The sequence below is a fragment of the Choloepus didactylus genome, chromosome 5, assembly GCF_015220235.1.
Source record: "Choloepus didactylus isolate mChoDid1 chromosome 5, mChoDid1.pri, whole genome shotgun sequence".
Taxonomy (NCBI): Eukaryota; Metazoa; Chordata; class Mammalia; order Pilosa; family Megalonychidae; genus Choloepus; species Choloepus didactylus.
In genome coordinates, this window is record NC_051311.1 from 2,730,468 (window position 1) to 2,750,458 (window position 19,991).

Consider the following 19,991-nt stretch of genomic DNA (forward strand, 5'->3'; position numbering starts at 1 on the left):
TTAATAAGGTATTTGGTTTTTACGTCTGCCCATCTGCTTGTTTTATGCATTAAAATACCAGCAGTGTGGTGATAACCTCAGCGTATCACTGATACATTAGTAGATCTTGTGTTTTATATTAATGTTTGTTTAACTATATATGGTCTTCTGCAAAGAGCAGATTTGGCTGAGCTGTGGCCGGGCCATGGCAGCCAATGCGAGGCCGTGAGGGAATCCTGCTGGGCCCCCCACCCTTTTCGAAGACTTCCCTGCACCCCTGGTTATGGGGCCTTACTGTGCCATGTAAGCAGCAGGCCGACACGCTGATGGAAACATAAATGCCGTTGCTCTAATAGTAACTTGGAAGTTTCTAAGACATTGAAGCCTGTCTTGTTCCAAATTTAGAATTTGCCATTTGTGAAGTGTATACTCTTCAAATCATTCCTAAATTAATCAAGTGTAATCCTGCACGTTGAGAAGTGTCCAGGGCACCCTCTCACAGTTCAATAATACAACACACCCTCCGTCCTATTTCTGTGTGTGCCTTTGGAAGGTTAGGAGGTTTGCATCTTGCCGTGCTTTCTGCCACAGGCTGCTCGAGAAAGCCCGAGGACTTGCAGGAATCACAGGGAGGAAACGTGAGGTTGGGCGTTAGCCAGCCTTGCAAACGTGGCCTCTGAGGGTCTCTAAAATAAAAAGCAGAAAAGAGACCTCCCTGCTTAGCTCTCCGCCATCCTGGCGGCGAATTTCATGGCCGCGGAGATTACCCTGCTCCCCTTCCGTTCTCAGCACCTTTTTAAATTAGGCTTTTTGAGTTTGAAAACAGAGACCATAACTGCTCTGGGAAATTGCCATTTGCATCCTTGTAGGAAAAATAGATTGAAAGTTCAACAAAGATGCCCTGAATAGTCATCATTATTGAGCAATTGAAATGTTTTAGGATCTGGAATAAACGTCAGATTTAATATACATTTTTGCTTTACTCCAGTAAATCAGGAGGGAATTCATCATCCAGTCTGGGTGACATCGTCGCTAGTTCCAGGAAGTCCACACCTCCGTCCTCCGGTAAGTAGGTGATGGGTGTGGGGTCGCCACACTGCATTTCACACTCGCCTCTGTCTCACCCGCATTTGTGAATTTACACGCACTGAGTCTCTGTGATGGGCTGTCGACTCTGTAAGTGTCCGAAGGATTTAGAAATAAGAATGGCCGCGTGGAGTTAAGGGCAGTCGGGAAGTTTTTCTCTGGCCTTGAAAAGAGGAAGGCTGTCAGTGTGCCCGCTCCAAGTTGGAGCCGAGGACCAGGGTGACGCGCGTCTGTTATCCCTGGCGTCCGGCGTCGTGGGCAGTCAGCGGACGGAGCCCACCTCCAGCCCCAGAGCGGCAGGAGGGACAGGCCTCCCTGGGAGAGAGAGGAAGGGGAAAGAGTTTAGGAGGGCGAGGAGGGGGGCATAGAGGGTGATGAGTGCTTGGCCTGGCCGAAGCCACGAGAGCCACTGGGGAAAGCAGGTAGTGTGTAGACGCCTCCTCGCAGGTAAGGCACCTGTGGGAAGAGTGACTGCTGTTTTGTTTCCAGAGCAGTGGGTTTGTTCCTTAGGCTGCTAGATAAAATAATTCCAGTTAAATCTGGATTTCAGATAAACAACGAATAGTTTTTTAGTAGAAATAAATATTGTGTGGGATATACTCACACTAAAAAAAAAAAAAATCATGGGATATACTTATACTAAAAAAATTATGTAGTGTTTGCCTGAAATCCACCTTTAACTGAATTTTATCTGCTGTCTCTGGCTGCCCTGCCAGTCTGCGTAGAGCTCGGTGCTCTGTCTATACAGCAGGAAGCCACATGGTCAGCACAGAAGCTGGGGTCAGCACCTTGGTTCGTGGGAGATACATCTGAGAGCCAGTGAGATTTGTAAGGACTGACCACAGGGCATTGAGCAAAATGACTCTTCAGATGATTCCTAGGAAGGCACAAGTAGGAGCAGGTCAAAAACAGAGAAGTGTGCATCTATGGAGAAATCAAGAACTAGCTGCACTGCGATTGGTGTGTTTCAAGAACACGATTTTCCAATTTCTAATGAGCATTCCTGAAGGTCGGCCGTTTCTGGAGACCAATCAAGGGCTTCTTCACAAAACCTGTAGGACTTTCTAAGTGAGCAAAATTTGAGCACAATGAGCAATAAACTGTTTTAGAATGCATACTGACTGCAAGTGCCACACACTTACAGCTTGCAGTAATTCCAAGCCGCTCAAAGTGAAGTAAAATAGTCTGTGTGAAATGGGCCCTGAGGATTGTTCTAGGCTCATCTCTTCCCTGAACCCCTGGGGAGAAGTCATTCCCTCCTCTTCCTCAAACCCTTCAAGCTGCAGAGATTGCTGATACCCCTCACGCTTTCTCTGTAGATCCTAAAGACAGTCTCAGGGACTCTGAGGCGGGCCCCTGGGCCCCTGATCTCCCTGGAAGGGAAAGGCCCTGGCTGTGTGGTGAGCAGACACCTCCCCCGAGATAGTCCCGGAAGGTTCCGCCCTTCTCCCTAGCCACAGCGTAGCCTTCCAGTCATTCCAGCCACAGTCGGACAAGGCACGTGTACTTTCGAAGCATACGCCAGAGCATTTGTAAAATAACATTTCATTTTTGTACCCAGATGTTGGGCGCAGCGTAACATAAATTTCAACAAAGAGTTCAGTGCACTAAGATAATAGGATGCAAAGCACCATGCACCATGGTTGCTGCAGTGTCACCAGACTTGGGGCTTCGAGGTGACTTCTGCACACCGGGGGCAGAGAACCCTTGCGGCTGAGGGGACTGGAGGGGGTCCCCCGGATGCGGCTGTGGTTTTCATAGCTGCAGCTCAGCGGGTGGACGGGGAGACTTCAGAGCCGTCCACAGAAGGGCCCCCACCCACCTCCAGGGGAAAGCGCCCGCCCTCTAAATGTGGATTGGTCTGTGGGTGCTCCTTCCACTTCCTTGTTTCCCAGAGGCCCCTCCTGTAACCCCCACCCCCACTACAACACTGAAGCGTGTACGCGTCTGCCTGCAGGAGTACACATGGGTGTTCTCCAGGGCCTCTAAGAGGAAAGCACCCACTTCCTGCCTGGCCCAGGGCAGCCGCCAGCTGCTCGATGCCGGGCCCAGCCCTGCACTATTTGCACCCACACGACCCCTCAGCTCCCCTCAGTGTCACCCAAGGATCTAAGGTTTAAAAAGTTAACATTTCAGGAAAAGGTTCCCACGCTTTCTAACAGAACAGAACAGAATGAAGGAAACTTTATTCGAATACATGGAAGCAGGTGTCCCCAGGTAAGTGCAGACAGACGCCTGGAATAACAAACAGGCACCGTCTCCCGTCTGAGTCTCCACGAGCAGACAGAACTCAGGGTAAAGTTGGAAGTGATTCCCGCCTTAGTTCACCTTTTCAACATGGTCCAAACTGTGCCCACAGGTTTTAGAATACTCTGTTTCCAGATGAATCTAGATGCTTTTTAGGCACGAGTTAACCGAAACGCCCATCGTGTTCAAGTCAAAACTGGTGAATGGGGATGGGATGTTCTCAGGGATTTGGAGACCTTGGGCCCACACACAGGCGAATTTCAAACCTGACTCAGGCTGTGGGGGGACGGCCAGACCCCTGGAGATCCCGGCTGGACGTCCTTCTCACTTCCCTCTCCCTTAAAAACAGCGGAATTTTCCCCCCGCTGATCACACAGACCGGCTTCCATGGGTAAACCATAAAACCCTTCCGTTAGCTTTGCCGTCCCAGGTCTGTCAACCCTGATGCTGACCAGTACTCTCCGTTCCGGAAGGCTGGGGGTACACACCTCGAAAGTGGTCTTCCTAAGCCTGTGGAAGACGAGCCGGGGTAGCTGGGATTCTCCAGCAGGAGGGAGACGGGTTTGGCGTTGACTAAGCCGTATCGTGGCCATGAGGAAACGCTGACCCCAGCACCCTCCTGCACGCCCAGGAAGGCATTCACTCCTCAGCCGGGACTCGAGGAGAAGCTTCCCTCAAGAACATCCTCAGACCCGTCCCGGCCTTGGGTCGATATGAAAGCCCCACAAGGGAACTGTCGTATATGACTGAAGGGTTAGCGATAGGATGCTGGAAAAACCAGCACGGGGTCAATGCACCGGGCACATCCCGTGGTGATTCAGCTGCTCCCCATGTGCCAAAGGAAATTGGCAGCCTGTCAGTGTGCACACATGGGGCAAGGAAGACGTGGTTCCTAGCACGTCTCCCTGATAGCTGGAATTAATTCAGTCCATCGTTACCTTCGCTTGAGACAAAACCCTCCCGCATCTAGGCGAGCGTGGGCTGGTGTTTGCATATTGTGCACACAGTGGCCAGTGTTTGTGCCGTGGTGGGTTTCTCCCTGATCAAGTGGAAAGGAACAGCTCAATTAGAGATCCTTGCGGTCAGAAGGCCGAGTCATCTAATGTCCATAAGATTTCTAAACTGGCAAATGAGGTGATTGATGCCTGTCAGATGCTCCCCGTCCTTTTGAGAGCTTGGAAGTAGCTGTCGGGAGCCCTCCACCTCCCAGAGCTGTACCTCGTGGGGAGCCGTAGCTGTACCCCAACACCAGGCTGGCTGCTCCTAGAAAACAGCAGTTTGCTCCTTAAAGTGAACGTGCCGAGGTCCCTGCTAGAGCTAACGGGTGACAGGCTGCCTTCCCGTGGTGAGCAGTTTTCTTTGTGGCTTCTCCTGGACGTAATCTCAACCACAGAGTAATTTACTAGTGAGCTCAATTCAGGGACGTCCCCCCAAATCATGACCCTGAGGGTGTGGCCCCATTTGGGAAGTGAGGGGACCTGAACCAGTGTCCCCGACAGGCGGGAGCAGCCCCAGGAGTGGGAGTCGGGGAGCGAAGGGACTGCGGCTCCAGACAGAGGCTTCGCCAAAAAGTTCCCACACCACGAATCCTTCTTTCTTGTCATAAAAATGAGAGAGTTGAAGTGGACCTGTAGGCCGGTAAATGCAAGTGGCGGATTTTGTAAACTGCAAAAGAGATGATGTATTTTCTTTTAACTAAATGCTTAATTGTTTAAGGGCAATATTCTCTGGCTGGAACTTTCCAAATGTGAAAGCCTATTGAGCATCAAATCCCAACCCCAGTTTTCATGGCTGAGGATGGACTGGCGCGTTGCCGGAGTCTGGGCCGGGGCTTGGTGGGCGCTGCCCGATGTCTCACGTCAGTCGTGGACGTCTCCGGAGGGAGAGTTTCCCATCTGTCCTCGGTCTGTGCTGCCCGTCCCGGAAGCCTCCTGATTGACTCCCCTGTGTCATCTGGAGTTAGGATTTTCCAGGCTTTGTTTCCCCCAAATGCCTGTTGGGATTTTAGTGAACCTTTTCACACTGCCCTCATTTTCCCCCAAAACCAGTGAAACGAAACATCTGAGGTCTATTGTGGGAAGGGTTCCCGATGTGGTTGCTTATCATCCAAAATATCCTAAGAGGTCAAGTCGCATATTCTGCCCTATTATACAATCGATGTGAAAAATAGCAGCATATTTGAAACTACAAATCCAACATGTATCTCTCTAGGACAGTCCTTAAGAGACATAGCAATAAACGAACTTGTTCAAGCAGCTGTTTTGAGGGTATCTTCCCGTTCTGCTAGAGTTGATTACGTTGCATTCTTAACGTGCTTTACCTTGAAGTTCATCTCTGTTTATAACCTGTTTTTCCTCTCCTGCTCACCTCTTTGGTGGGCTGTTTGTCTGTATATAGCTATAGACATAGATGCTACTGGCTTAGATGCAGAAGAAAATGATATTCCAGCAAACCACCGCTCCCCTAAGCCCAGTGCAAACAGTGTAACATCACCCTACTCCAAAGAGAAAAGAATGCCCTTCTTTAAGAAGGTAACGTGGGCTTCCACACCCCCCTGTCCACCCTCCAGCTGCTCCGTGCCACGCTCAGTCCTGTCAACTGTCCGTGTCCTTGGCGAGCCAGTAACGTGCATGCTCTGTTCTCTGTTTCCTTTCCATGCTGCTGTAGCTAAGCAGAAGCAGAAGTCGGTAAGTGTGCGTCAACACGAGCCTCCGATGGTGCTAGCATCGCTCCCCACAGTTTTAGATGCGCTCATTTCCACACTCAGAAAATCACTGGTCAGACAGCCGATTGCATCCGTGCATTTCAGAGCAGCTAAAGTCAGGTGCAGGTGCCACTGCAGTTCTTACCCTTTTTGATGGAATACGATAGGCGCCCAGGGAGCTGTTTGGCGTCAGCATGTCCAATGCCAGTGTTTCAGACCAGGCAGCACCCTCGTGCTTGCTTCTTCTGTCTCGTCTTTTCTCCGGATTTTAGACTGGTGGGCCTAGGAAAGCAGTGATGAGATGCTGGGTTGTCATCTCCACACACAGCTTGTAGTAAGACCAAACCGTTCAAGTTTTAATTTGGTCAGCGTTGAAACTTCTGATCCGCCGGGTGAGAAGTCTGCAGGTGAGCGGGAGCCGTGGGAGCCGCTGCTGGTTTGGCGGTTGATGGGGTTTTTTCACCTTGTCACATGCACTGACCCCTGATGTCCTGCCGCCTCCGTCAGGCGGTTCCAGCCTCTCACCTGTCGGACGATGGATGTAGGTGGAGGCGCCCACAGCTCCCGGGTCCCGGCTGCCACCTACGGGCCGCCCTGAGCTCTGCCCCCCAGACACAAGTCCGTTTCCTCTTGGCACGTTTTGTAGCTTCAAAGCGTTATTTTTGGGAACCCCAGTCTCCACATCTCTCCTCCCTGCCCACACCACCTCCACAGTGGGGGGCTGCCTCTCAGAGACCACGGGTGCAGGGTCTCTTCCTGGACCCCCAGGACTGAACTCCTTCCTCGAAAACAAGTACCTGGATCTGCGGGAGGGCCCCGGACATTACTAAGATGCCACACGCTGAGCCATGAATATGTTCAAAAGTAAATCATCATGACTTTAACAGGAGACTTCCTCAGAACTCCAGGCAAAAACCCCAAAGCACCAGACTTCCTGTGTTGGTGCAGAAAGCCCAGCGTGACACCCCCAGCTCTGGGCCTCCCCATCCCACCTGTGTTGCTGCTGCAGCCCCCGGTCGAGTTCCTAATGTGCCCCAGCGCAGGAGCCGGGCAGCGGGCATCTCGGTCCGTCGGACTCAGACCAGCAGCTCCCACCAAACCAGGTCCTGGGCACGCCGGGTTTCCGAGGGTGGCTTGCTCTGAAACCCCAGAACTTGACAGATGTGTGCTTACAGGTTTTTCCACTACAGAATTGGCACAAGTAGATTAGCAGGCGAGGGTGGATGCCAAGGATGGTGTCCTTGTGAAATAGGGCTGGAGCACCAGTATTCCATCAAACAAGGTGACTTCTGCAGCTGCCCCTCGGCGCCAAAGCTGCTCCTGAAGCGCGGCCTCTGCGATCGGCAGCCGTGGGCCCGAGGAGCGGAGGCGTCTCCAGCTCAGGGCCACTTGGTCTGGAGAGACGTGAAATGCAGTTTCCCGGAAGCTGTCCCTAAAGTGCAGGCATCAGACTCTGCCTCGGTGCACAGGTGGGGCGCGTTCCAGCCGCGTAGTCCCAGGCTCGGCTCCCACCAAGACCCCGGGGCTCATGCAGTAAAGGTGCCACGATGCCTTCGGCACTGGCATGCTCACGTGGTCAGTCGCGTGGCGGAGCTCAGCGTGGCGTTGAGGGCACGGCGCCCCGAGAGCCGGCCACGCGGGTGTTGTGTCTGCGACTGCTTTCCAGTGCTGCTTGTGATGCTCGCGTGGCCCCGTGTGTCACTGTTCTGCTTGTCTTGTTTTTCCTTTCTTCCTATTCAAAATTGTGTTTATGAAAAATTGTGCTTATTAAAATTAATTTTGAATGTGGGGTAAATTGTAAGTGGTAATCTGACAGCACAATCACAACCGTCTTTTCTCCCTTTGATTATATTGTCTGTGGCTATTGGCAAACTCCAGATGGAAGCTGTTGTATTTGAAGTGCTTTCTGATTCCCGCCTTAAATTCAAACTAAGCCAGAAAGTTTTTCATGGGCAATTTTAAGCAACAATAAAAATGTTCTTGAGCAATAGGCTGATGCCAAAATTATATTTGCACATTGGTTTATCAAATTCTTAAAATAGTTCAAAGAACATTTTTGATTTCTAAAACATATTTTTTCAGATACTCTTAATGAAGAAAGATTCCTATTGCAATGATGTGGGTTTGTTCTAGTGTCTAAGGCCCCAGCTCTTTTCTGCATTAAAAAAAAAGTCATTTGGGATCAACCTAATATTTTCTGCTTTCAAAATAGCCAATTATAATATAATCAAAGAAATTAGCCATTATCTAATTTTTTGAGACTTTTTCTAATTATTTTATTTGAAGCAGTTAAGCAGAAAAGTTTTAATATTTTTAGAAATTGATAAAAAATTTAGATCCACTCCCTACTCTTCCAAAAAGAGACTATTACAGAAAGAGCAGTTGGTTGGAAGCGGGTTGCAGCGGGCACTGCCCAGCCCTTTTTTGGGATGCCCGTGGGATGCACCACATCCCCGGACCACATCCCACTGATGATGAACCTTTGAGGCCACCGAGGCCTGAGCGAGCCGACGAGCACTGATTAACCCCCCTCCTCGGACACAGAATCCGAGAGCGCTAAGTTTTAAGTGCCAAGGCGTAGAAACCAAAGTCAGCAGGCACTGATCCCAAAACGCAAACAGAGATTGGGACCCAGCCTACCGGGCAAGTGTGTGTGCAGATTTAAATCTCCCGTTATAAATTAATAGACTTGTTCCTGTGTCTGGGAGTGAGAGTTACACACTCAGCTCTTGGGTTCTGCACACGTAAGACCAACATCCAGCGGTAAAGCTGGTGACCCCTTCCTTCCTGCTCTCAGAGTGGCCTCTTAGCTCCCCTGCTCGCAGCCCCTCACCTCCTGGGGCGGCCCCCCAGCTGGCAGGTTCCCAGCAGCACCCCAGCTCCAGGAGCTCTGGGAGGGCAAGGAAATGGTGGGTGATTCCATCACTTGAAAAATTCAGGGCAAAAGCCCCCAACCCGACTGGGTTCGCTCAGAAATGCGGCAGGTGGGATGCGGGTCCGGGGATGGGTGCCCCCCCGCCTGCGCCCCTGCAGCCTCTCCTCCCTCCACAGGCCGAGCACGCCCCCCCCTACGACGTGGTGCCCTCCATGCGGCCGGTGGTGCTGGTGGGGCCCTCCCTGAAGGGCTACGAGGTGAGCCGCTGCCCCCCGCTGCAGCCTGGGGCCGGGGGGCTCGCCTGTGTCCCTGCAGTATCCCCCGAAGTCCAGGGAACTGTTTCTTTGTTAATTGTTTTATCGGAACTTGGGAAGAGGAGAATGTGGGAGAAATCCAGATGTGGACCCCAAGTTTCCCAGCATCGCTGGTATGGGGAGATTGTTTTGATTGTGATTAGTCGTGTTTTTATCGTATCTTAATTTATTGCGTGTTCAATTTCAGGTCACAGATATGATGCAAAAAGCGTTGTTTGATTTTTTAAAACACAGATTTGAAGGGCGGTGAGTATTTCAGAACGTTGGGGTTTGTGGGTTTCATCCTGAAGGAGACATCTAAGAGTTGTCTGTCTGTCTGTCCCGCAGTCCCACTCTCCAGCACCTGCTCCAGTTATGCCCCCGACCCCCACACCACTCTCAGGGCATCACCGGTGACCCCTCCTCCCCAGGGGGACCCTGCTCACCTGATGGCCAGGGCAGGAGGACCATGCTGGGTGGGCATCCCTGGGTCCCTCTGGCCTTCCCTTTAGCGGCATGGGGGACCCGGGCAGCCCAGGGTGCCCCACTCCAGCCTGCGGCTCCTGGCCCCTCAGGCCCGCCACCCCCAGACTCGCCCCTGGCCCCTCCTGCTCCGCTCTCCCCGCTGCTCAGCCGAGGCTCGTCTCAGCCCTGGGCGCCCCCGGAATCCAGCCGCCCTCGTGCCACTCCGGGACGGCCCCGGCCCATCTTCCCCTCAGGCGCCGGCAGCGGCCCTGTCCCCGCGAGCCCACTGGCTGGGTGCGGCCCTCCTGGCTCCGCTCAAACCCGGGCTCCCCGCAGGCCACCCCGGCCTCCCCCACCCGGCTCCCAGGGGCTCCCCTCGCTCGGCAGCACCCACTGTGCCTCCCCACCCCCTGGGTGCCCCGACCTGGGAGCCACCTCCCCAGGGCACACGCGCACACACACGCACACACAAGTGCACACGCGCGCACACACACACGCACACACGCACACACTGTCTCCCTTCCCTGCGCTCGCCCCCAGCCCTTGCGCGTGGTTCCCTTGTGAGTTTGCTCCCTGCGGTTCTCCCACAAGCGGAATATAAACCTCCCCGAGGGAGGGGCCGCCGCGTGCTTGTGCCTGGAACGGTCTGGAGCAGAGCTGGCCCAGAACAGCCGCGGCTGCCCACCCTCTGCTGGAGGAAGAGGTGGCGGCGCCCCTGCTCCGTGGGGAGCCCCAGGTCAGCGCGCCCCGAGGCTCTGGCAGCCGGAGGTGAACCAGGAGCTGGACGCCCGATGGCCGCCGCAGGCCCCGGGCCCCGGAGCGCAGGGCGAGGGCGCAGAGTGGGGGCCCTCGGGGCAGGAGCCCGCCGGCGGGTCCCCAGGGCTCAGTGGGGGAGGCTGGAAGGAGAGCCGGGAGTGCAGGGCCCCCTGCCGCCCCCTCCGGCCCCCAGACACCCGCCCCCGGGCCGCGCTCATCCTTCACACACGCGCTTCTGAGCGAGTCACCGGTGCCTCCTGCGTCCCCGCGTGGGGAACGTGCTGACCCGGCTGCGGGGGCCAAGCGGGGGCTGCCTCGTACAGGGTCCGTCTCCCCCTCGCTCGCCCGTCAGCCCCCCGGCTCCGTTCCCCTCCTCACACCCGGGAAGCCCTCTCCCAGCTCGGCACCAGCGCCGCCGGCCCGGCCCTGCCCTCCCCACCCGGCCGCTCTCCTCCCTCGGGGGTCGCTTACCATCCCCCCCTCGCCTGCCCGACCTAAAGGCCCCCCAGCTCGTTCCCGTCTGCCCCAGCACCCTGTTTCCTCACGGCAGGCTCTGCCGTCTTCAGTTATTCTGCACTTGGGCTCTCTGGCGATGAGTACTGCTCGGGGCTCATCTCCTCCGTTCCCCGCCTCTGCCCTGGACGTGCGGCCCCCTCAGGCAGACCACGTTGCTCACACTCCTGTCCCTGTGTGCGTGTGGCACTGCCAGGTTGCCGGCAGCCTGGGGGTGTGGGGTGGACCCCCACTCCCCCGAGACTGGGCACCTGATCCCCCTGGGCCCCACACTCTGCCAGCACGACTGGGATACTAGACCCCCTCCTCGAGTTTGTGGGACCATTCAAGGGGATCACGCGTGTCGTTGGCACATGGCTGGCACTTGGGAAGCGGCCAGCCGGCGCTAAGTGGGTGGGTGTGTGATAAAGGGACGTGATCGGGTAAGTGGTCGGCGCTTTCTGATCTGGGATACAGGGAGGCTGTGTGTCTGCGTCACGCTGGGATGATTCCGTCCCCTTGCCGTGCCGCTGATAACCCTCTGTTGCTCCCCCAGGATATCCATCACCAGGGTGACCGCCGACATCTCGCTGGCCAAGCGCTCGGTATTAAACAACCCCAGTAAGCACGCGATAATCGAGAGGTCCAACACGAGGTCCAGCCTAGGTGAGTCTGGGCAGCACCGGCAACCAAGCCCCCTGTCCCCTGCTCTCCGGGGAGGACGGTGAGACCTGAGCAGAGGGCAGTTCACGCCTCACAGAGCAGGGATGACAGGTGCACACCGCCATGGCCACGGCTGCCATCCCAGTGACGTCGTGGTGTGGAGAGGTTTGCTGTGACGGACGGAGGTTAAAAGTCTGCAGTCTGCATGCTGTCGGCTTCACATTTCGGTTATAGTTTGTTTTCAGTCGCGTGAGCTCTGCAGGCTCTAAAGACTCCTGGGTTTCCCCAGCTTCCTCATCCAAAATAAAAATAATAACTGCTTCCCAGAATCCATCTAGATACCCAACACACTAAGTCCTTCGTCCAGGATGATTGTCATTACTGGCTTTATCTCAAGAGTTGAATCACATTCGTGATCATGTAATCTGTGTACCTGGGTTGCAACTGAGAAGGAATAAAGTGAGGTCCTGCTTGTTTCCCACGGGTTTGATGTCGGTGGGTTTGTTTTCTGTGTGAATGGTGTAGGGCTGTAGTTAACGCACCGTAAGGGGTTTGGAGATCACTTATAGACATGTCCCGATGTGATCAAATGAGAGCTGCAGCAACCATTTCATTTCTCTGCCTGTGTTCAGAAACAAAGCTTGAGGTTTTAGTCACGGTTACACATGTGTCTTACTGGATGTTTAGTTTGCTGTTATAAAGTAAATTTCTTGAAGGTTGTTCCAGATAGTTAATATTGCTTAATTTTTCTATTTATATGTTAAATATATAAATTATTTGGGAGGCTTATTTTAAACAAAGTTTTAACATTATCCTGAAGGTATGATTACATAAATGGAAAATTACTAAAAGTAATAAACTGTTAGTAATAATACTTTAAAGAACTCAGTTTTTGGTTTGGAAATAGATTAGAAAAATGTGATCATACATTTTGCTTGTAGGAATTTCTTTTCATGTCCTTATTATCTTTGTGCCTTAAAACTCTTTCCATACATTATTTGATGCATAAGGAATTGTTACAAAATGCTTATTTTATAGATTAAACTGATGTGGACTCCTAGAAAACTGTATATACAAAGCTTTTTCTAACTTTGTTCTTTTTTTTCAATGCAATTTTATCAAAATATATTCATATACCATATAATCCATCCAAAGTATACCATCAGTGGCCCACAGTATCATCATATAATTGTGCATTCATTGCCACAATCAATTTTTGAGCATTTTCATTACTCCAAAATAAAGAAAAAAATAAAAAATAATGCTCAAAACATCCCATACCCCTTATCCCCCCCCCCATTATTTGTATCTGTTTTTTGTCTTTATTACTCATCTGCTCATACACTGGATAAAAAGGACTGTCAGTCACCAGGTTTTCACAATCACATGGTCACAAGATAAAAGCTATATAGTTATACCGTCGTCATCAAGAATCAAGGCTACTGGATTAAAATTCAACAGTTTAAGACACTAGAAACTACAAAGGGATATCTATATAATGCATAAGAATAACCTCCAGAATGACCTCTTGACTCCATTTGAAATCTCTCAGCCACTGAAACTTTATTTTGTTTCATTTCTCTTCCCTCTCTTGGTCCAGAAGGCTTGCTCAATCCCATGAAGCAGGGTCCAGGCTCATCCCACATTTCCAGGGAGATTTACACCCCTGGGAGTTGTGTCCCACGTAGTGGGGAGGGCAGTGAGATTACCTGCAGAGTTGGCTTAGAGAGAGAGGCCACATCTGAGCAACTAAAGAAGGTCTCTGGGGGTGACTCTCAGGTGTAATTTTATCTAACTTTGTTTTTAAAGGGGAATGTGTTACATATTAATTCTTGGTAAGGGATGATTTTGTATGTTTATTTGTTTTAGTTTTTCTGTGGTAGCGCTAGGACAGAGGAGATTAGAAAAAGAATGCAGGCAGGAAAATGACCAAAGAGGATATACCCCCAGCCCCCTTATAACATTAAATAACATGAAGGCCCTACTGTGTGGGAAACAGGTTTGTGTCATAACTGTGCAACACAGATTCTTTCATACTCCAGGTAGGTAGGTGTATGTGCGTGTATACATGTATTCCTTAAGGTTAGTTGTAGTACTCACTGCTACTATTTTTCTGTTTTATTTTTTAAAAATATTTTTAATATTCATTTTATTCTTCTTGGTTTCCTTAGATTTTAAACTAGCAGATTACTTAATCTTTCTAGGCCTCTTTCCCCATCTCTAAAATGGTGGCAATATGAGTGTGTCTCAGGATTTTTGTGAGGAGACCACTGTATCAGTTAGGGTTCTCTAGGGAAACAATCAATGAGAGATACATAGGAATAAAAGAGACTCATGCAACTGTGGGGATGCACGAGTCCAGATTCCGTAGGGCAGTCAGCAAACTGGCAACTCCAATGAAGATGTTCGATGAACTCGAAACGAACTGGCAACTTCAACGAACTCCTCTGGAAGCACTTTGCTGGGCAGCCGAAGAAGTGGTGAAGATCCTCTGTCTGTCTTGCTTAAAAGTCTTCAACTGATTGATTGGATTAAATCCAGCCAACTGCATTCTCTCATTGTGGAAGACACACCCTTTGTTGAGTCATCAGTCACAGCTGCAGCCAGTTGACTGATGTGTTAATAAACCAGCCTGTTGGTTTATTAACCAGCCACAAACATCCTCACAGCAATGGTTAGGCCAGTGCTTGCTTGACCAGACAGCTGGGTACCATCACCTGGCCAAGTTGACACATGAACCTAACCATCACAGTCCACCCCTTGTCAACTTGGCAGTTATACACATCACCTAAAACCGTACTTTATCTCTAAGTAGAGAACAATAACAGACATATATTTTGCCTGACGATACTCCACTGTGCAGCATACAACTGGAAACGCACTAAATCTCTCCAGAATAGGGTGCAAGTCCTTGGGTGATATTAACTCTTGAAATTGATTTCCTTTGGCTTAAATACAGCAAAATGAAGAGTACAGCTTATGCCATATGATAAGAGGATAAGACAGAGAAGAAAGCAAAGATATTTGCTTTACAGACAAATACAAACATACTCATCACAAAGCAAGGAGGCAATATTCATGCCATCATAGTCCTCGTTTCTGTAACTGGTCACGTGGCCGTAGTTCATGTTTATCACTACCTTCTTCCACTACCCATTCCATGTTCCCTTTACCCTCAGCAAGCACTTCAGCTGGCCGTGGTTCTTTGCCTGGTGGGGTGACCCAAACCTTCATTCCTGAAGTTTCTTGGCCATTGGTAGTTCTGCCTGGATTGGGTTGTTGCAGTTTTCCATTGACTTTAATCACCGGGCATGGTAGGACTAAGAGACGCCCCAGAGGATCTCCTATATTCCAGGAAAACTCTTCTTTACTTCCATTTGGCAGTTGCAGTGCTATTTCCCCTTGATAGTCAGGATCAGTCACCTCAGCCAGTACAGTAATCTCCTTCCTTGACTGCTGATTCAGAGGCATAAGAAGCCCAAAGTGACCAGGTGTCAGTCTTCACTTCCAGTTCAATGGGATTATTGCTGTGTCTCCTGGTGGGAGCACTTCCCCTTTTGGAACCCAGACCTGTAGACCAGCAGAGCTTAAACTTGTAGGGATAGGAAGCAAAAATTTACCTAGTGGATCACTAGGAGTGATAGTGAGTGGTGCCACTCCTGTTTCCACCCCTTGATTCCTGGACCCATGAATCCTGGCTATGGGAGAAACAGCACCATAGAGTGGACACTGATTCAGAGCATGCACAGCCTCCTGGAGAACACTGCCCCAGCCCTGCAAGGTATTGCCACCTAGTTGGCACCGTAATTGAGTCTTCAATAGGACATTCCACTGTTCAGTCAACCCAGCTGCCTCTGGATGATGGGGAACATGGTAAGACCACAGAATTCCATGAGCATGTGCCCATCCCCTCACTTCATTTGCCGTGAAGTGGGTTCCTTGGTCTGGAGCAATGCTGTGTGGAATACCATGACGGTGGATGAGGCATTCTGTAAGTCCACGGATGGTAGTTTTGGCAGAAGCATGTTGTGCAGGGAAGGCAAACCCATATCCGGAGCATGTGTCTATTCCAGTAAGAACAAATCACTGCCCCTTCCATGATGGAAGTGGTCCAATGTAATCAACCTGCCACCAGGTAGCAGGCTGATCACCTTGGGGAATGGTGCCATATCGGGGACTGAGTGTGGGTCTCTGCTGCTGGCAGATTGGGCACTCAGCAGTGGCTGTGGCCAGGTCAGCCTTGGTGAGTGGAAGTCCATGTTGCTGAGGCCATGCATAACCTCCATCCCTACCACCATGACCACTTTGTTCATGAGCCCACTGGGCAATGACAGGAGTTGCTGGGGAAAGAGGCTGATTGTTATCCGCCAAATGGGTCATTTTATCCACTTGGTTATTAAAATCTTCTGCTGAAGTCACCCTCTGGTGAGCATTCACATACCCCTTCCCCAGACTTCTTTGTCACCAATCTTCCAATCATGTTCCTTCCAAGTCCCTGACCATCCAGCCAACCATTAGCAACAGCCCATGAATCAGTATATAAATGTGCCTCTGGCCAGTTCTCCTTCCAAGCAAAGTGAACGACCAGGTGAAGGACATGTGTCCACATGGGTTCGTACCCCACTCCTGGTACCAAGTTGTATGAGTTAGGGTTCTCTAGGGAAACAGAATCAATGAGAGATATCTAAGAATAAAAGTGACTCGCGCAACTGTGGGTATGCACGAGTCCAGATTCCGTAGGGCAGTCAGCAAACTGGCAACTCCAATGAAGATGTTCGATCAACTCAGGAAATGAACTGGCAACTTTGACAAACTCCTCTGGAAGCACTTCGCTGGGCAGCCAAAGAAGAAGTGAAGATCCTCTATCTGTCTTTCTTAAAAGTCTTCAACTGATTGATTGGATTAAATCCAGCCAACTGCATTCTCTCATTGTGGAAGACACACCCTTTGTTGAGTCATCAGTCACAGCTGCAGCCAGTTGACTGATGTGTTAATAAACTAGCCTGCTGGTTTATTAACCAGCCACAAACGTCCTTACAGCAATGGTTAGGCCTGTGCTTGCTTGACCAGTGTGCCAGTTTGGATTATTGTGTCCCCCAAATGCCATTTTCTTTGATGTAGTCTTGTGGGGCAGACATTTTGGTGCTGATTAGATTTGCTTGGAATGTGCCCCACCCAGCTGTGGGTGATGACTCTGATGAGATACTCCCATGGAGGTGTGGCCCCACCCATTCAGGGTGGGCCTTGATCAGTGGAGCCATATAAATGGGCTGACTCAAAGAGAAGGAAGTCAGTGCAGCTGTGAGTGACATTTTGAAGAGGAGCAAGCTTGCTAGAGAGGAACGTCCTGGGAGAAAGCCATTTTGAAACCAGAACTTTGGGGCAGACGCCAGCCACGTGCTTTCCCAGCTAACAGAGGTTTTCCGGACGCATTGGCCATCCTCCAGTGAAGGTACCCGATTACTGATGTGTTACCTTGGACACTTTATGGCCTTAAAACTGTAACTGTGTAGCCAAATAAACCCCCTTTTTATAAAAGCCAATCCATCTCTGGTGTTTTGCATTCTGCAACATTAGCAAACTAGAACAACCAGACAGCTGGGTACTATCATCTGGCCAAGCTGACACATTAACCTAACTATCACAACCATGATACAATTTTCTGACACATAATAGGAGGGAAGTCTATGGTGGCTGCTATTAGTGGTTTTATCTCTAATTTTCAAATATTATATATGTGTGTGTGTGTGTGTGTGTGTATATATATATAAACTGTTTATGTAGTACATGGCTATCATCAACTGTAACAAATGTTCCACACCAGTGCAAGGTGGTGGTGGTGGGGTGATGTATGGGAATCCTGTATTTTATGCATGGTTGTTCTGTAAACCCACAACTTCTGTAATAAAGAAAAAGAAAAGAAAAAAAACCCACATGATCATCTCAGTGCATGAAGAAAAGGCATTTGACAAAATCAAACACTGTTTCTTGATAAAACCACTCAGAAAACAAAGAATAGTTTTAATTTTTGTTTTTTTTTTTTTTGTTTATCTGCTTTATTATAGTTGTCCTACAGGGTATGAAGTGGTATCTCATTGTGGTTTTGATTTGCATTTCCCTAATGGCTAATGGTGTTGAGCATCTTTTCATGTGCTCTCTGACCATTTGTGTATCTTCTTTGGAGAGATGTCTGTTCAAGTCTTTTGCCCGTTTTTTAATTGGGTTGTTTGTCTTTTTGTTGTTGAGTTGTAGAGTTTCTTTATATATTCTAGATATTGAACCCTTATTGGATATGTGGTTTCCAAACATTTTCTCCCATTCTGTAGCTTTTCTTTTTACTTTCTTGATAGTGTTCTTAGATACACAAAAATTTTTAATTTTGATGAAATCCATTTTATCTGTTTTTTTCTTTTGTTGCTTATGATTTCGGTGTAACATCTGAGAATCCATTACCTAACACAAGGTCTCTAGGATGTTTCCCTATGTTTCCTTCCAAGAGTTTTATAGAGAAAGCTCTTATATTTAGGTGGTTGATCATTTTGAGTTAATTTTGTATCTGATGTGAGTTAGGGTCCAGTGTCAGTCTTTTGCATGTGGATATCCAGTTTTCCCAGCACCATTTGTTGAACAGACTATTCTTTCCCCCACTGAATGGGTTCAACTCCCCTTCCACAAATCGGTTAGCTGTGGATGTATGGGTTTCTTTCGGTGTCTCAGTTCTATCCCATTGGTCTGTGTGTCTGTCCATGTGTCAGTACAATCCTGCTTTGATTGCTGTGGTTTTGTAATAAATTCTGAAATCGGGAAGTGTGAGTCATCCAACTTTGTTCTTCCTTTCCCAAGAGTGTTTTGGCTTTTCAGGGTTCCTCGCCCTTCCATATGAATTTGATGATTAGCTTCTCCATTTCCACAAAGGAGGCTGTAGGGATTTTGATTGGGATTGTGTTAAATCTGTAGATCCCTTTGGATAGTATTGCCATCTTATGATACTAGGTTTCCAATTCATGAGCCTAGAATAGCTTTCCATTTATGTAGGTCATCTTTTGATTTACTTCAGTAATAATTTATAGTTTTCATTATAAAAGTCACTTATATCACTTGATAAACTTATTCCTAGGTATTTGATTATATAGTTGCTATTGTAAATAGAATTTTTCTATTGATTTCCTTTTCAGATTGTTCACTGCTGGCTTATAAAAACACCACTGTTACCCCATCGCTTTTTGGATGTCATTTATTCTGTCCGTGTAGTAGCTTTCTTTTAAAAATTTCTGGAGTTTATGTATATAGGAGCATGTCATATGAAAATAGGGATAGTTTTATGTCTTCCTTTCCAATCTGGATGCCTCTGATTTCTTTTTCTTGCCTACTTACTCGGCAAGAACTTCTAGAACACTGTTGGATAATGGTGGGGACAGTGCGCACCTTTGCTTGTTGTTTATCTTTGAGGGAAAGCTTTCGGTCTTTCAGCGTTAAGTCAGATGTTAGCTGTGGGCTTTTCATAAGTGCTCTTTATCACATTAAGGATGTTTCTTTCTATTCCTAGTTTTCTGAGTGTTTTTATCAAGGAATGGTGTTAGATTTTGATACATGCCTCTTCTTCATGCACTGAGATGATCGTGTGGGTTTTTTTTCTTTTCTTTTTCTTTATTAGAGAAGTTGTGGGTTTACAGAAAACCATGCAGAAAACACAGGATTCCCATATACCACCCCCCCACCAACACCTTGCACGGGTGTGGAACATTTGTTACAGTTGATGATGGCACAGTTTTACATTTGTATTATTAATTAGGTCCATGGGTTACCTTAGCGTTCACTGTGTAGTGTATATTTTTTAAATTTTTTATTGTCACCATGTATACAATGTAACATTTCCCCTTTTAATCATTTTCAGTATATATTTCAGTGCTGTAAATGGCATTCACGAGGCGGTGCCTCCCATCTCCACCGTCCACTACCAGAACGTTTCCGTCCTTCCGAACAGGAACCCTCTACATTTTAAGCCTTAACTTCCCACTCCCTATCCCCACCCTGTCCCCTGGTAACCTGTTTTCTAGATTGTGACTCTATGAGTTTGCTTATTCTGATAGTTTCAAATCAATGAGGTCACACAATATTTTGACCTTTTGTGTCTGGCTTATTTCACTCAACATGATGTCTTCAGGGTTCATCCATGTTGTTGCATGTATCAGGACTCCATTACTTTTTACAGCTGAATAATGTTCCATTGTACGTATGTCTACATTTTCTTCTTCCAGTCTTCAATTCCTGGACACTGGGGTTGCTTCCATCTTTCGGCAGTTGTGAATAATGCTGCTGTGAACTTTGGTGTGTAAATACCTGTTTGAACACCTGCTATCAATTCTTTTGGGTGGGATTGCTGGGTCATATGGTAGTTCCATACTTAGTTTTCTGAGGAACTGCCAACCTG

General features: G+C 49.0%; 1 protein-coding gene across 3 annotated transcripts in view; it reads left to right on the top strand.

Annotated features, from left to right (window-relative positions):
• Window positions 1-19,991, top strand: part of CACNB2 (calcium voltage-gated channel auxiliary subunit beta 2) — a 309,005-nt gene that overhangs the window by 269,805 nt on the left and 19,209 nt on the right. For 2 of the 3 annotated variants that reach the window (XM_037837665.1, XM_037837666.1), the window contains 5 exons: window positions 968-1,044; window positions 5,980-5,999; window positions 9,068-9,148; window positions 9,393-9,451; window positions 11,454-11,563. In XM_037837665.1, the coding sequence (XP_037693593.1) occupies window positions 968-1,044; window positions 5,980-5,999; window positions 9,068-9,148; window positions 9,393-9,451; window positions 11,454-11,563 (347 nt within the window). Of the gene's footprint in view, window positions 1-967; window positions 1,045-5,709; window positions 5,844-5,979; window positions 6,000-9,067; window positions 9,149-9,392; window positions 9,452-11,453; window positions 11,564-19,991 lie in introns of all 3 variants that reach the window. The other variant, XM_037837664.1, reaches the window with a different exon arrangement.